Source organism: Tripterygium wilfordii, chromosome 13, assembly GCF_013401445.1.
Source record: "Tripterygium wilfordii isolate XIE 37 chromosome 13, ASM1340144v1, whole genome shotgun sequence".
Lineage (NCBI taxonomy): Eukaryota > Viridiplantae > Streptophyta > Magnoliopsida > Celastrales > Celastraceae > Tripterygium > Tripterygium wilfordii.
Window position 1 is genome coordinate 10,711,179 of NC_052244.1, and position 17,071 is coordinate 10,728,249.

Here is a 17,071-nt window from a genome sequence, read left to right on the forward strand (position 1 = left end):
GGACTTGAAAATTGAGACTGGAAAAATGGATCTGAGGTTGAGAGGAGCCTGAAGTGGGGAAGACCACTGACTGATTGATAATGTGCCTTCGCTGACCATCGTCTGTCCCCGGCGCATTCAAAGCGGGTCTATGTCTATTGTCTACTCTCCCCCAATTCAACTCATTATGTGTGGTCTTTATCACCATCACCACCCCCGGCCCCTTATGCTTGTTTGTGGACCTCAAACATAATATTATTATACATATACCTGTATGTAAATACGTATATTTGTATGCATTGAAGCCCTAGTTGAATGTGGGCCTAAACTAAGTAATAGGCTCGTAGACTACGCTATGGGTTCCTCATGTTTCATTGCACAAAGCCACAATGTACCCCATACGTTACTAATGATTAACCACTTGACAATACCCACTCTCCAAAACCCTTTTTTTGCCACCCCTAATCTTATTTCGTGAATGGTTAAGCTTACTACAATATATGCAAGCTGGGTAGCACTGGCAATTCATAATGATCAAGACGAGCACAATAGTAACTCTCTTGTCTCCTTCCACGAAGTGTGCATGAGCAAGTCAGTCTGCCAAAAGAAAAGTGTAGAGAAAAAGTAATTTAGAACCTACTTTCTACGAATGTCTCTCCCTCTTGCGCTAATCTCTCTTGCCTGGCTCCACAAGAGAATCCATGATACTCGCAACCACGCTTGCCGGCTTAGCTTGCTACTTGATCACCACAGAATGCAAGGCACACAGGAATTCAAAACTCCATAAAACCACTTAGGCCCTCGCTTATCCAAAAAAAAAAAGAGTTGGGTCCTGTCTCAAGATCATATATTGATGGGTATTGATGGGTCAGGCATACAGGCATCTATGGATATTAGTGAGCTAAAGTTAGACGTGGAACTTCAAATACAAAAACCAATTTTGATACAATCAATATGGCATTCGATCCTCGATACTATATTTCTGTCTGGCGGATTACAAAGAGTTAATCAGGAATAAGATTTCTCAATCCCTCTTCAAGGCCTTTGTAATGCTGGCTCTCGTAAGTGATATTGCAAGGTAAGCCAAGACTGTAACAGCAATGCCTGCTAGTAAAACAATACGATCGTAAGCAGAATCCTGGACAGTGTAAACTCGTAGCCCAATTGTTGCCCAATTGCTCTCTGTCCAAACAGGGTCCAGCATTCCCATGGGATCTGAAGAGTTCTCAGGCAACAAGTTCCAAGTTTCAGATTCAAACTTCAACCGAGTCGAGTATGCTGGAACATACCTGTAATGATCGATTACAAACATTAGCACAAAGAAAATATCAGTAATAGCAAATTGATGATTATGCTTGACGAACTGCTGTATAATTTACATTTCAATACACACATAGCTATTAGTGTCCACGACGAAAGTAAAGCATGCAAATGTAGTTAGTGCATGTTGGATGGCTCAATTAATGATATAAGACGAGAGAACAACAAAATTGAATCATGTTACATATCAGCCCATGAAACATGTACACACAGAATATGATCTCATCCAGAAATCAGAACGAAGTTTTCCTCGAGAGAAAAAAAGAAGAGAGAAGAAAAAGGAAACCAGAATGAATCTACATGGGGAGATAACAGAACTCTTCCAGATGAGTTGCTGTATGTTATCAACACCCAAAAAACACGTGTAGACAACATTTAAGAAAACTAGCCAACCTAAGGTTTATGGCAGGCAAGATTTCATAATTTCAAGCAATTTATCTGTCAATAATCTATTTCTAACATATGCACATCAGTAGATCAGACAAATTGATATCCTGCCATGGCATCATAGCGACCAGGTCGTATAAATGGTAGCACATCATATGCATCAGGGAGAAACTTCTTAAGAAGACAGATGTTGGAGCAACTGTAAGGTAAGCATGCCAGGAATAAAGTAGGTAGCCCTCCCAGGCTACCGTATCCAGCTTAATGCTAACCAAAAATAATTTTCAGGTTCACAGGGAAACAAGACTTGAACTTAGTACTTCATGGCCAGCAGCAAGTTACCTAGTAGTAGAAACAACACAAGTTCCCTTCCCCTTCATTTCAGATCTCAGGCACAGTTCACCTTCGTTGCCACAATCTTGAGAACACAAGCTAGAATTCTCCTTTGGAATAGACGTCTTATCAGCCAGAAAATTCCATACAAACCTGGAAACATCATCCACCAATCCAAGATAAGGTGTGGAGGAAGGTTCACCTTGGATAACACCAGCGTAATGGCTTGGACATTTATTGGTAGGTGAAATGTAATTCTTCACCAGTTCGCAATACATCCCCGGTTCACAGTTCAATAGGCAATCCATGAGTTCTTGAACTAGAGAGGCATTCACATTAATGGCACTTAAACTTGAGATGCTTGAATCTTTGCTGTTGCTTGCAAGAATGTAAAGGGTGCGGGCAATCAGAGAACCAGCTGCCGCTATGGCTGAAGAATTTATATTTGCTAAATTGAAGAAATGAGGAAGAGTATCAGTGCACTAAAAAAAATCAACAAAAAACAAAATAAAGCTTGTGAGATTGTGAAAACTTACAGACATCATCAAGGTGACTATGGTAGAACTTGTTGGCAAATGCACTATCAAAATCTTCTAACACAACACCAGAAGTCTGAGGATTCTGTCGAAAAATAATGCAGAATGAATTTCCACAGAACCAAAGGCCCATACTTGAAAGCAGAATAATACATCAAGCAATTCACACACTTTCAGTACACGAGACTAAAATGATCAGAAGCAAACATTGTGTACAAATATTTGCAGTGACATATCAGCATGAAAGCACAACAGGAGTATGAAAACAATTTAAAATTGCTGAAAACATTTCAATGAAGTCATAAATCCACGAGATCAAAACAGCGCTCAAAACTATTTAGCAGCAAGAACAAGAAAACTCCTACTAGGCGCTCATACCTCTTCAACTCCTAAATCAAAAAGGTTTTGGCCAAAAAGTCCTAGACAAGACATCGACACTGGAATTGGAATATCTCCAATGAGCAATGGAGATTAAGTTGAATTCACTCACAAAGCAAAAAAAATTTAAAAGCCAAGCATGACAAAAACAGATAGAATGAGAAAAAGCTTTATACCAAGTCACATCCTTGTTATTCCACAACAGAAGTAATTGTGTCATGAATAGTGGAAGAAATTTAGAACTTCAAATGTGTAGACCAAACCTTTCTTAGAAACACCATCAAGGAGGAGGGAGGTATCCCAGGATTTGAAATACTAGGCATTGAGATCATAACATGTTCAGACTTGAGTGAAGCTTGAGCTCGTTCCAAGGCAATTATTGTTTGATTTGTGGCAGATGAAACCTGCATTAAGATCAGCCAAACATTAAAAAAAATACAAAATGCCCACCAGGTTGATCATCAATTCAAAAATGCTTGTGTCTGTTCATGTTCAAGTGTGAATTGATGGGTGGGTGTGCCCAGGGGAAGGGGAGGGGGCTCGCACAAGAAATTACTTATTACAGTGAAAGCATAGCCTAGAGTTTGGCTCATTGTTGAGATAAAAAAGCACAGATAAATAGAATTGAACTGAATTTCAGTTAACTTTCTTCCCAAGGGTCAAGAATAACAGATCCAAAGGAGTAAACATACAGAGAGTAGAAAAAAAGAGCATAGGGAACACTGGAATGATCCAAATACCATGTGAATACAAGATGTAACTTAATATTAAAAAAAAAATGACAATTACATTCATTCAGTTCATCAAACGTAATCCAAAGATGTGTGAGAGAGAGAACTGTAAAGCTGAAGAGAGAGTTACATTCTAAAATATTAAAGGAGAAAATAAAAGCGTCCCACCCCAGCAGTATGAGCGAAAAAGGTTTTATTGTCTTGACTGAAGCCCTTTCCCACGGATCCTATTTCCAAAACCTGCACAAAATTATTTTACCACCAGTTAGCTTCTTCATTATCACATTGATCAAAAGTTGTGCAAAGTCACAAACCTATACCTTAACATAAAACTGAGGCATGCAAATGATCATCTAAAATCATACTTTGTCTAGGCAATTATAAAGCAAGTGTATTCAGAGGAACTACCCAACTGAACCAAGACTCCAACTTGACACACAATAAACCATTTGCAACAGAGTTATATATTAGGATAAATGGATTAACTAAAACAGAGAGAGGTCATCAACAGGATACCGTCTCAATTAATTTGTTGGAAAGGCCATTGACAGGATCTGACCCCAAATCAAGTTCAAGCAAAAATCTCCGGCTACCAAGGTAACCCCAAGCCTCCCCAGTGAAAACTGTAAAAACAAGCTGCACGAATTTAAAAACAATCAGCACATTATCAACCATAGAGAAATCACAGAAAGAGTTAGCACACAAACAAATGTACAAACCGAACTTGGCCATCATGACAGGGAACTTATAAAAAAAAGCGATTGCAACAGCATCATTCCAAAATGATGTTGCATTCACTTGAAGATTAACGAAAGAAGTTGTTGCACAAGCTGTTTGTATTGGCACCTCTAATCTAATTCTAGCTTTCCTCTGCTCTAGTTCCTCAAAAATATTTTTTGCCTTCATCAACTCTCAGCACCACCTTTAGTGCCCTTCCATTTTTAGTGTGTTTGGATTGAGGGATTTGGAGGGGGGGGGGGGAGAGAAGGGAAGGAATAATACATTTCCCTCTCTCATGTTTGGATAGATAAAAAAAGAAAGGAAAGAAAATTAGTTTAATTTACTAATTTATCCTTACTTTTATGTTAGAAGTGTCATGTATAAGGGTAAAATAGGATTTTAACTTATAAATAACTTAATTAGTCATCCCTTCCCTCCAAATGACTCCATTTTGGGGAGGAAGAATTTTGACAAAACTTGAATGAAATCTTCCTCCCAAATCCCCTCAAATCCCTCCTTTAATTTTTTTATAAACTATCTTGGAAGGAAACCACATTTCCCTTCTCTTCCCTTCCCTCCAAATTCTTCAATCCAAACACACTCTTAAACACCAAACACTGGCACCAACAATTATCACTCCTCCAGCCACTTGGCTGCATAATGGGAGGGACTGCAACAAAATAGCTTTAGATGATACTAAATCTACCTTAGGAACATTCTTCTTGGATCAAAACTCTTAAATTTGTGTTTTCCATTCATTCTTACTATAGCATTTGTAATTTCCAGGATCCCATCAAACTGGTTTCCTCAGCGTGTACTTAGGTGGCATCCTTGGTGCCTTTTGAACTAATTTATTTTCTATTCAAAGGGAAACCTTTACCGTGTTATGTAGTAAAATATTACACACATAAGGGTTTTGTAAAACAATAAGTCCTTTGAATGCATGTGTTTTACACAACATAAACTACCAGTTCATTAGACATTTGCATAAAAAGAAGATATTATTTGATGTGCCCAAGAGTACATTTTAACGTAAAATTGTAAAAGATTTAAAAAACAGCATGACTCGAATGATGGATAATCCTACAGCAGTAAAGAGCACCATAGTAGCTTTCTATGAAGTGCAACTTATTCAAAACGTAGAAAGAAAGAAACAAACAGAAAAAGATCAGATACCCAGAATATGCAAAAGGCCTGATACCCAAAATATGCAAAAGGCCTCTACAATAACGAGCCAAAACTGATATAGCACAATAACTATGAGAAAAATAAATTTTCGAAACAAGCATTATGCAAGAAATGACAATCTCATACCCACCTGTTTACTGAGACTATCCAAACCATCCACACGTGAAAGAGCATCAACAGCTGCTAGCATCGCTATCAATCCCTAAATGCATGTCAAACAATTTTATGCATTATTTAGGGAATGAAAATGATTATAAAGACAGAATCAAACTTAAAGCAATAGCATAAGCAACAAAGAAAAAGTAAACTCACAGATATAGGGGAATCTGCACCAAGGCTTTTGTCACGGAAAAATGAAGCTGCATCCATAGTTGCCACTGCTAATATAATAGGCTTGGGTGTGTCCAAGGACGAGACATTAATTGGCGGGAGTGATGACCAGACACTGCCCTTCATAACAAAGATAGCAAAAATTAAATGGAAGGCAGAAACTTTATTTTTTTATGTTTGAAGAAATGCTTTTTTCTTGAAGACAGTTTCATGGTCTCAATTTTCTCCAAAAATCACAAAAAAAAAAAAAAAATACTTAAACATAGTAAAACATGAGTGTCAAGAAAATGAGGCATGTTCCTTTGACATAATTATAGAAACAATTGAAGTTGCCTTCACTCAGCTGTCTGGACAGATAATCAATCATCCTACCGGAAAACAGCTACTAAACTCAAAAACACCTAAAATGAGACCTTTTTATGGCCCAAAATGAGAGTCTTTAAAAAAAGGAATAATCTATTTGGTACAGGGTTTCATTCTGCTTGTCATCTTTTCCATTCTCCATTCCAATTGTTGATCCTGTGCTTTTTACCAACTTAAGTATTAATGCAACAAGATTGTGGTACACCACAAATGAAGACAGTTCAATTCATGGAGGCACATATTACAACCAGCAGCAGAATAGGGAAAAACTACTGATCCCACAAAAGAAGGCACATCCTTTCTCACAGATACTATGAAAATGTAATACCATATCAGATCTTCATCTTTTTTCCCCCTCAATTTTAACTACAAGAGACTTATTAACACTGACCATGAATGACAGCAAGGGCACCTTTAGGACTAAAAAATCTCTCTTCCTTTTAATTCCTGAAAGAATCTCATGTTCTGAATTATAAATACCCATTATATACAGCGACAAAGTCCTCAAAGAAAAATCCTTAACTTGCAACTTGAAGTTAAACTCTACCAACAACACACCAGCAATCATGCGTTAAATGTAACCTTCTTAGAGGAAAAAGGAAAAAAAATTACCACCACGCAATCACAATAAATCTTGGTTACATGAGCACATGTAAGAGTTGTATTCACCTTTAGAAGTATAAAATCTTCTTTCATTAATACAAAATTCACCAAGTTAGACCCCCTGAGAATTTCTTTCTTCTCTAAGAAAGTAGTCCTGGACAATGATATACCAAAACGAATTCAAAAAGTTTCTTTTCCATCCAAGAACCAGCAGGAGAGAATGCACCATGGAATAATAAGTAATTTGTTATCCATTCCTGGGTTCTAGCATCCTAGAATTAATTCACAATATCCAGCATTCGTAATAAACTAGGAAATACTCCTATATAGAATCTTCCAGGAGTGTCTTAAGAGTTTTATATGCCTTCCTTTAACTCTATTTATTTAATGACCTTATTGTCTATTTTCCATCCATAGATATTAGGAATAGTCCAAAATATAAATACATACTCCTCTTATTCAATAATACTTTCGAGAACTAAAGCGGTCAGTTTGAGTTCAGAGAAAGAGTGTATAAAAAGCTTTCCATCTCTCTCAACAGTAACATAGTTCTTGGCAACCCAATTGGGGTAAATTCTTATCATGAAATCCCCTAAACACGAGAAATTAAGAGGAAATTAAATTGATCAACTGGTACTAAATAACTCCACTTTTCCTATCCACCAAATGCTTGTATAGTTATGCTGGACACATTTTTCACATAAAGTTTCAGAATGTACCAGAAATGTATGAGCAAATAAAAGGATATCAAATGTAAGACCATATGGACATTCAAATAACTCAACCACAGTAGTTGGTGCAAGAATATTTATACCTTTCAACTAACTAGGAAGAATCAAAGAAATACATAAAAACAAAAGGAACAGAAATTTATGATAAATTTACCTGTATCCGCCTAGTGGAAGGCAAGTTTGTTCTTTTAAACAAGATTCCGAATCACGAGTCCCATATTTGGTAGTCTAATCCAAGCAAGTCAGAAAAAACAAGAAGTTTATAATTCAAAATTTTAAGATAACATACAATTATCAGAAATTGAGAAGGGTCATGAAATTGAATCAATTTCGACCTGCATCACCACGTCAAACTCAGCAACATCCACAGTATACGATCTCTTCTTTTTCTCATTCTTCAAAGCAACCTGCATGCAAAAGTTACATCATAACATACAAATTAGCTCAAGACTACAAGGCCCAAATCTAATATAGTTAAAAATAAATAACTAAAAAAAGAACACCACAAAATTACAAAATAAAAAATCATCCAAGCAAGTGCATACAGGTTCTTCAGAGAACTATTCAGGAAAGCTCCATTATGAGAAAAGAGGTCTGGATCGAAATCCCCATTCTCTTCCAGGTGGAATACACTACAGTATTTGAACTGAGAAATTTACACTCAATGAAATAAACTTGCATGATGAGTTCTGTACTATTCTTTTATGTAAAAAGTACGAGAAAATATATACATACACAGTTTAAAATTAAAAGTACATAACATCACCGTAAATAACATTAAAACTCATTATGTATGCTATTATTCGTATTATGAATGTTTCGTATGACATTAACTTCACAGATTTCCATGAAAGAGCCTTAGCTGACTAAGTTTTCATTGAATTCAACCAAATATCACTTCAGTAAGCTACTCTATTTTCTCGCCATGGAAAGAGATACCATTTTGGTAAAAGCTACTGATACAGAACCGCCTTTGCGTACTTATTCACGAAAAAGGTGGAGGAATCGTGTTGAAGATGGAGATCAGTTTTTAAGTGACCAAGTCCCTCCATAATCATCCCACGATGACAGCAGTTCCACTCAAGCCATTAACTGCAGCAGTTCCACTTTCATCAACTGTTTCCTACTTTCTAGGAGTTTGTTTCTATCTATTTAGTATAAATAACTATAGGCTTTGTTGAGGAGTTATCAGATTATTGTTAATATTACTTATTGGAGCTTTGTCCTCTCCTAACGGACTAGTTATTGGTTGTGATTGTGTTTAAGATTCTTGCACGATTTGCCACCAATATTCATCTCTTCCATCATATTTGATTCCTTTTCCATCTCATATTCCTAGCCCCTATCATTTTGGTATCAGAGGAGTCGATCCATCATGGTAAACACCAGATCTTCCAACCTGCAAATTGACCCAGCAAACCCAAACACCGACCCACCAGCCAACCCAAATTCTGATTCCATTGCCCAACAATTATCAGCCATTGCTTCCAAATTAAACACCATAGACTCTCTAGCAGCCGAAGTCGCAGCCCTCAAATCCCAATCTAGTGGGGCCCCTCATGCAGAAACCAGTACTCGTGTCTCTAACAAAGGAAAGTCCAAAGAAATTCCCATGGGACCACATGAGAAGGGTAGAACAACCTGGTCAGAAGTAGAAGATGACGACATGGACAATCCCTGGTGGTTTAAAAGTCCTTCCCGGCGTCCTCATACGAAAATGGAATTTCCAAAGTATGACGGAGGTGATCCACGAGGTTGGATCCTGAAAGCTGAAAAATATTTTCGTTATTATCAGACTCCGGAGGATCTCAAAGTCGACATTGCTGCCATGTATCTTGAAGGTGATGCCCTCGATTTATTTGCTTGGGTTAATCGTGAACGAACCTTGCTATACTGGGAAGAGCTTGTCAACACTTTGCAGGAAAGCTTTGGTCCGGCGGAGTTCCAAAATCCTGACGAATATCTTTGCAATATACGGCAAACCGGGTCTGTACAAGAATACCGTCAAGAATTTGCCAAGAGATCTTCACGAGTTACAAATTGGCCAGAACATTGTTTACTGGGTGTGTTTTTAAATGGCTTAAAGGAGGAGCTAAAGGCTGATGTTAGAATCCATAAGCACAGGACAGACTACAAGGCCGTGAGTTTGGCCCTTGAATTTGAGACCAAACTAGGCCCAAATCGGAGCACTAGAGGGCCCAATTGGACCACATCCAGCCGCCCCAACACATTACCCCAATCCTCATCCACGCGAGCTCTACCACCTTGCGACCATACCTCTTCTACATCGACTTTTCACAACAATTCACGCAGCAATTTCACAGCCACCCCAGCTGCAACCCAATCCCAGCAAACCCGATCTTGGCAAGCTGAAAAACAGGAGCGAATGGCCAAGGGTCTCTGTTTCAGGTGTAACGAGAAATTTGCTCCCGGACATAGATGCAAACCAACGAGCTTCTCTCTAATGGAGCTTACGGACAGCGAACTACCGGCCGAAGAAGATGAGAATGTTGTTAACGACGACCCATCAATGGCAGATTTGGCTGAGATTTCTTTCCACGCTATTCTGGGTAAATCGTCAGGCACCACAATGAAGCTTCTGGGTACTGTTCAAGGGCGCCAAGTTCTGATTTTGATTGATAGCGGATCCACACATAATTTCATTGCGGAGAAGATTGTGGAAGAAGTCGAGTTGCCTGTTCAAATTATTCCTCCTTTCGGAGTTCAAATTGGTAATGGTGAAGTGGTTAAATGCAATCGCATTTGTCAGGAAGTCCCGGTAGAGCTTCCTGGGCTGACAATTACCCAAGACTACTACCCGTTTGCAATTGGTGGTGCTGACCTGGTTTTGGGTATCAAATGGCTTGCCTCCTTAAATACAGTACAAGCCAATTGGAACGAAATGTTCCTCATTTTTCATCTGAAAGGCAAGAAATATAAGCTCCAAGGGGTCCCTCACAAAACACAAGCTGAAGCCAGCTTTCAATATTTTTCAACAGAGATCAACACCACCTCAGGTACTAATTCTATCCAACACTCTGAAATTCACAATTTACTTAACAATTTTGGAGCTATCTTTCAGGAACCCAATACCCTTCCACCCTTTCGTACCCATACCCACAATATACCATTACTACCAAATTCAAAGCCCCCAAACATCAGACCTTACAGATATCCTTATTCTCAAAAGTCTGAAATTGAAAATCAGGTTTCTGATTTATTAAGATCAGGTTTTGCTCGCCCTAGTACCAGCCCCTTTGCCAGCCCAGTCCTTTTAGTCAAGAAAAAAGATAACTCTTGGCGAATGTGTGTGGATTACCGAAGCTTAAACCAGATTACCATCCCTGATAAATATCCCATTCCCAACATTGATGAGCTTCTTGATGAATTACATGGTGCCACTATTTTTTCCAAAATTGACCTCAGGTCCGGTTATCACCAAATACGTGTCAACCCTACTGACGTTCCCAAAACTGCCTTTCGAACCCATTCTGGCCATTACGAGTTTGTTGTCATGCCGTTTGGCCTCACCAATGCTCCTTCAACCTTCCAATCTGCCATGAATGACCTTTTCCGACCCTATCTCCGCCAATTTATCTTGGTGTTCTTTGATGACATCCTGGTCTATAGCCAAACAGTCCAACAACACCTTCACCATTTGCAAATCACCCTTCAACTCCTTAAGGATAACCATTTTTTTGCTAAAGCTTCCAAATGTATGTTTGGCCAGCGCCAAATCTCTTTCCTGGGTCATGTGGTTTCTGCTGAGGGTGTTGCCGTTGATCCAGAGAAAATTCAGGCAGTCCTAGATTGGCCCATGCCAACTAATGTGAAAGAACTTCGAGGGTTCTTGGGCTTAACAGGTTATTACCGCAGGTTCGTAAAGAATTATGGGACTCTTGCAAGGCCATTAACAGATCTTACACGGAAAAATGCATTCCATTGGTCTTCTCTGGCTGAAACAGCTTTCCACACTCTACAACAAGTATTGACTTCGGTGCCTGTCCTGCGTCTACCTAATTTTCAACAGCCATTCACGGTGGAATGTGACGCCTCTTCTGATGGCATTGGCGCAATCCTTCTCCAATCTGATCATCCGATTGCATATTTCAGTAAGGGATTCTCTTTATCTAATCGCTTGAAATCTACTTATGATCGGGAATTGCTAGCTCTTGTACTTGCCTTGCAAAAATGGCGACATTATTTGTTGGGACGCCACTTCTTTGTCAAAACAGACCATTTCAGCCTCAAATATTTATTGGAGCAGTGGGTTACAACAAATGAGCAGCAGCGGCTACTTATCAAGTTGCTTCCGTTTGATTTTTCTATCATTTACAAGGCTGGAAAAGAAAACATAGGGGCAGATGCACTTTCCAGGCGTCCCCAACATGCTGATTTTTTAGCTTTGGCTCTTCCTGTTTCTTTGGATTTTATGGATTTGCAGGAAGCTCTTCAAGTGGATCCTTACACTCGGGAAATAATGGCTTCTTTATCCCAAGATTCTACTACTTACCCAGAATTTCAGGTGGTGGATAAAAAGCTTTATTTCAAGAATCGTTTGGTGATCCCTGACAACACTACTCTTAAACAAAAGCTTTTGTCTGAATCTCATGATTCATTGACTGGGGGGCACGGTGGTTATTTGAAGACTCTGAAACGCATTTCTTCTAATTTTTTTTGGCCCGGTATGAAGCATGATGTCAAGGTCTTTGTTCAAAATTGCTTACCTTGCCAACAGAACAAATATCAAGCTTTAGCACCCGCGGGACTTCTGCAACCTCTCCCTTTACCAGAGAGAATATGGGAAGATATTTCACTTGATTTCATTGTTGGCCTCCCAAAATCTCATGGGTTCGATACCATTTTGGTGGTGGTGGATCGTTTCAGCAAATACTCACATTTTCTGCCCTTATCTCATCCATTTACAGCAAAAATTGTTGCTGATATTTTTTGCAGGGAAATAGTAAGACTTCATGGCATACCCAGATCCATTCTTTCGGACAGAGATGTCATATTTCTCAGTGCTTTCTGGCAAGCACTCTTTAAGTCCAGCAACACTCGTTTGCGTATGGGTACGGCTTATCACCCTCAATCAGATGGCCAAACAGAGGTGGTTAACCGGTGTTTGGAAGCCTATTTGCGGTGTTTTGCACATGAACAACCTCATGCTTGGCGTAAATTTCTTCCTTGGGCAGAGTATTCATTCAATACAGGATTTCATACTTCCACTGGCACTACCCCTTTCAAGATTGTTTATGGGCGAGATCCACCAGCTCTTCATCCGTTTGTTCCAGGCGAAACACGCATTGCTGAGCTTGAAGAACAACTTATTACTCGTGATGATATGTTGAAACTTTTAAAAGCTAATCTCTTGAAGGCACAATCTCGAATGAAAGCACATGCTGATTCAAAGAGACGGGAGCTGAGTTTCAATGTGGGTGATTCTGTCTTTTTACGGGTTCAACCTTACCGCCAACACACACTTGCTAAAAGACGGTATGAGAAACTTTCTCCTCGATTTTTTGGTCCTTACAAGATCATTCGACGTGTTGGTCCAGTGGCTTATGAATTAGAACTTCCTGCTTCTTCCAAAGTCCATCCCATCTTTCATGTTTCTTTGCTACGTCCAGCTATGGGACAAGTTCCAGCTACTCCACCAGCACCACTCCCCATTACTTCTGACTGGAATATCAATATCCTCCCTGCCAAAGTGTTAGCTCATCGTTGGGTCAAAGAGGGAGGTGTTCATACTTTGGAACTGTTAGTTCAATGGGAAGGTCGTCCTATTGAAGAAGCTAGCTGGGAGAATTATGACCTTCTTGCCGGCCAATTTCCGTATTTCTGCCTTGAGGACAAGGCGAGTTTCCAGGGGGGGTGTACTGATACAGAACCGCCTTTGCGTACTTATTCACGAAAAAGGTGGAGGAATCGTGTTGAAGATGGAGATCAGTTTTTAAGTGACCAAGTCCCTCCATAATCATCCCACGATGACAGCAGTTCCACTCAAGCCATTAACTGCAGCAGTTCCACTTTCATCAACTGTTTCCTACTTTCTAGGAGTTTGTTTCTATCTATTTAGTATAAATAACTATAGGCTTTGTTGAGGAGTTATCAGATTATTGTTAATATTACTTATTGGAGCTTTGTCCTCTCCTAACGGACTAGTTATTGGTTGTGATTGTGTTTAAGATTCTTGCACGATTTGCCACCAATATTCATCTCTTCCATCATATTTGATTCCTTTTCCATCTCATATTCCTAGCCCCTATCAGCTACACTACACAAAGTATAACTTGTGATAATGTCACAGGAACTTTGACATCGAAAACATAAACATAAGCACTACAAAAAAAAAATATATATCAAAGGGATATTTTACAAAGAATACAAAAAGTTATGAGCTGCATAAATTACCTCCTGCAGGGTAACAGTGCCACTCTCAGAGAGCAAGAATACCGGAAAATTATAAGCCTTCCACATAGCACCAGATCCCTGCAAATGCAAAGCATGAAAGCTTTAGCTTGTCAAACACACTGCAGAAGAGAAATCTCCTACAATCCTACATTTATCAAGGGGACTTTTGTTATTGATATCGCCTATCATTGTTAAAGAAGCTACTTCTCATTTGAACAATGTTCACAGAACCACCCCATTTTATATGTCAATTCGAGCACAAGTTGACTGGATGTTTTTACCGACCACCAAGTATGATGTAAATGCTAAAAATAAAATAAGCGCTTGAAAGAAACAATAGCTTGGATGCATAAAAGTGTCAAAATTTAAATTTAATGCAACAATATAGTATCAATTGTGAAATTTCTCACATACAATTGGGTTCCATTCATGACTGATGCTTTGATAGGGTGCAAATTCAGCCTCTGGGAACTTGTAAGCTGGAGAAAATTCTGCAAGAGAGACAGATGCTATGATCAGCAGCATTTTACAGAATGTGCTTCACCCAGCTCGGATATTGAAAAGAAAAAAAAGAGAAATCCCTGCAAAAATTATCAGTGACAATTGCATTCACCTTTCAATTTGTTTTGAATTTCTGTCCCTGATTCAACCAACACACCAGCAATGTTCTTGGCAAGACTTGAATCATTTGATATTCTGAAGCAGAAACAGACATCTGACATTATGATAATCAGAATAAAACATTATGTCTTCAATAAATATCATAGCATTACAACCACCAACACCTCATTGATAACAATGATTATAATTAGTAAACACCAGAGTACGTATCAATACAAAGTAAAATACAGGTAAAAGAGTACTAACGACTAATTGAAGCCATCAATTGACATGCATGTCCAGAACATCTTAACTACTGATTATTGGTCTTTACTGCACCATATGAAAACTATTATATAAAATTGGGGGAAATTAGGCCAAGTGGCCTTAAAAAGGACAAATACTTCTGTTCCACACACATTTTGTTGAATGAAAAAATAGACTTTATTAACTGGAGAAGTGCAAAAAGACTTTAAAAAAGTCAGATCAGAAAGACCGCAAATGTGGACCAAGTCAGTACATTGCAGTCAGCAGCTAATTTAACTCTTGGCTAGAGTTCATATCTTCCACATTTCCCAAGTCTTCTACAGTGGTGAAAGCACAAGAAAAAAAGGCACCAAAATTGAAAATAAAGAAGCTCACTTTTAATCATTTATCATACTAAAATTAAATTTAAGCAAAAGTGCAAAACAATGAGCAAACAGGAAGATGAGGGAAGGAGAGGGGTTGGGGGAATAATAACAGAAGCAATGAGATATTATTGCATGTAAGCCATATTTTGCTCTTTCCTCTCTCAAAAATATTGGCATTGGAACCAAAAGAAAATGAAAGAGGGTCCTAATGTACGAGCGAACACATAATATGAGTTGAACATCGTTTGTACATTGAAAAATATAAATAAATAAAACACATGTAAAATCCACATCCTAATTGCCTTCCACTTTCTATAGATAAATGAGATATAAAAAATTTGACTCTCTCACGAGGTACTTAATGTAGGAAAAAAGATGTATTCAAGAATGAAAGAAGCAGCAATGATGGATAAATACATAAATGCATAATAATAACAAAAATACATACCTGTCAAAGAGATACTGAAATTCATCTAATGACACCAAAATAGCAGATGAATGGGACAACTCCATGTCTTTCTTGAATCTTACAACCGGAGCCACAACCTTATCCCGTCCAGGATCTGCACAAGAGAGAGAGAGAAGGGGGATTACGGCAAACATTTTACCATGAGCTGTCATCATCACAGAGCCGAGTAAAAATGGACCAATATTAACAACTTAAGGCACTCACTTGAACAACCAATCTCCCCAGAAAGATTGAGTAGTCTTACACATGGAAATCCATCAATAACCATGTACATTGCCTCCTGAAGATCAGGAACTGACTCCATTGAGTTTATTTTTCCTGTAGTTTCAGAGTAGAAAACAAAAATCTCAATAAAAAATCCACATCCCAAGACAGGAAAAAAGATCAGCTCGACCACTGCTTGAATCCTAAAAATGACCAACATCATTTACTAATATCACCAAAAACATTATCAAAATACTTTTAGGAGAAGGTTTTCTTGGAAACGCCATGAAACATCGTGAAAGCAGAAAATATTCTTTTGTTTTAACTCTGCGACATAGAAAAGGGCTCCATAGAACTAGTTTAAATTTAAAACGAAAAAGATAAGTTTGCCACACCTAAAATACAAGAAATATAACCCATATAATCTCCTTGTCTTCTCTGCACAAAAGAGCAATGACTGTACTGTAGGTGCATAAATCCTAGTTCTAATGTTAGACGAACAAACACAATACTGCAACTCCAGAAGTCAGACTAGATTCTACTTGCAAGTCGCAAGTCAGAAGCCTTCACCACGTCCTACATTTTAAGTGATGACTAGCAATTAACAAAGAATCCTAAACTTAACACAATGGCACTACTATACCATTGTTATGCTGTTCTTACTTTTTTATTTTGGTTAAAGAAAAAGAAATGATAAAACTAAAATTTATTTGTATAATTTAGAAGCAAAACAACGCACAGAACCACGATAATCAAATTACGCTTTGATCGTCTACATTTGAGACTAAGAATTCAAGATTCAGGGACGAGCTACTACACCTAGACAGACAGAGGATGAGGGAGGAGTATGCAGAAGTGAGAATCGAAAGACATAAAGAGACGAGTGAGAATCAGAGTAACTGACCAGAGAAAGCGAAGCGCATCTGGAAAATGAATAGCACAAGGAGAATGGGTATAAGAGGCTGCTTCCTGTCCATGGTGTTTCACGTCGACGATCTTGCACAGGATCGAAAACCCTAGGTCATGGTAATCCGAAGAGTAAGAGGAAGTCGTCTCTCTCTCTCCTTGTGTGTGTGACGAGAATTTGAATGATGGTACGGTGAAGTAAAATAATACTAAAATTATACACACATATTACATATATATATATATATGT

General features: G+C 38.4%; 1 protein-coding gene across 2 annotated transcripts; it reads right to left on the reverse strand.

The window, feature by feature from the left end:
- Positions 1-811: 811 nt before the first annotated feature.
- LOC120013393 (nicastrin) lies at positions 812-17,019 on the reverse strand. Of its 2 annotated transcripts, none has more exons than XM_038865183.1 (16): positions 16,820-17,019; positions 15,916-16,029; positions 15,691-15,805; positions 14,624-14,706; positions 14,425-14,501; positions 14,011-14,088; positions 7,932-8,003; positions 7,751-7,824; positions 5,882-6,014; positions 5,700-5,771; positions 4,178-4,297; positions 3,830-3,901; positions 3,194-3,334; positions 2,553-2,637; positions 2,026-2,464; positions 812-1,268 (listed from the first exon to the last, which is right to left on the reverse strand). In XM_038865183.1, exons 1-16 carry the CDS (start codon positions 16,890-16,892, stop codon positions 1,004-1,006), a joined length of 2,013 nt encoding a protein of 670 aa, XP_038721111.1. In that variant the 5' UTR covers positions 16,893-17,019; the 3' UTR covers positions 812-1,003. The 2 variants fall into 2 exon arrangements, with proteins under 2 accessions (XP_038721111.1, XP_038721112.1); XM_038865184.1 differs by having other exon boundaries at positions 14,624-14,725; positions 16,820-17,002.
- Positions 17,020-17,071: the final 52 nt, after the last annotated feature.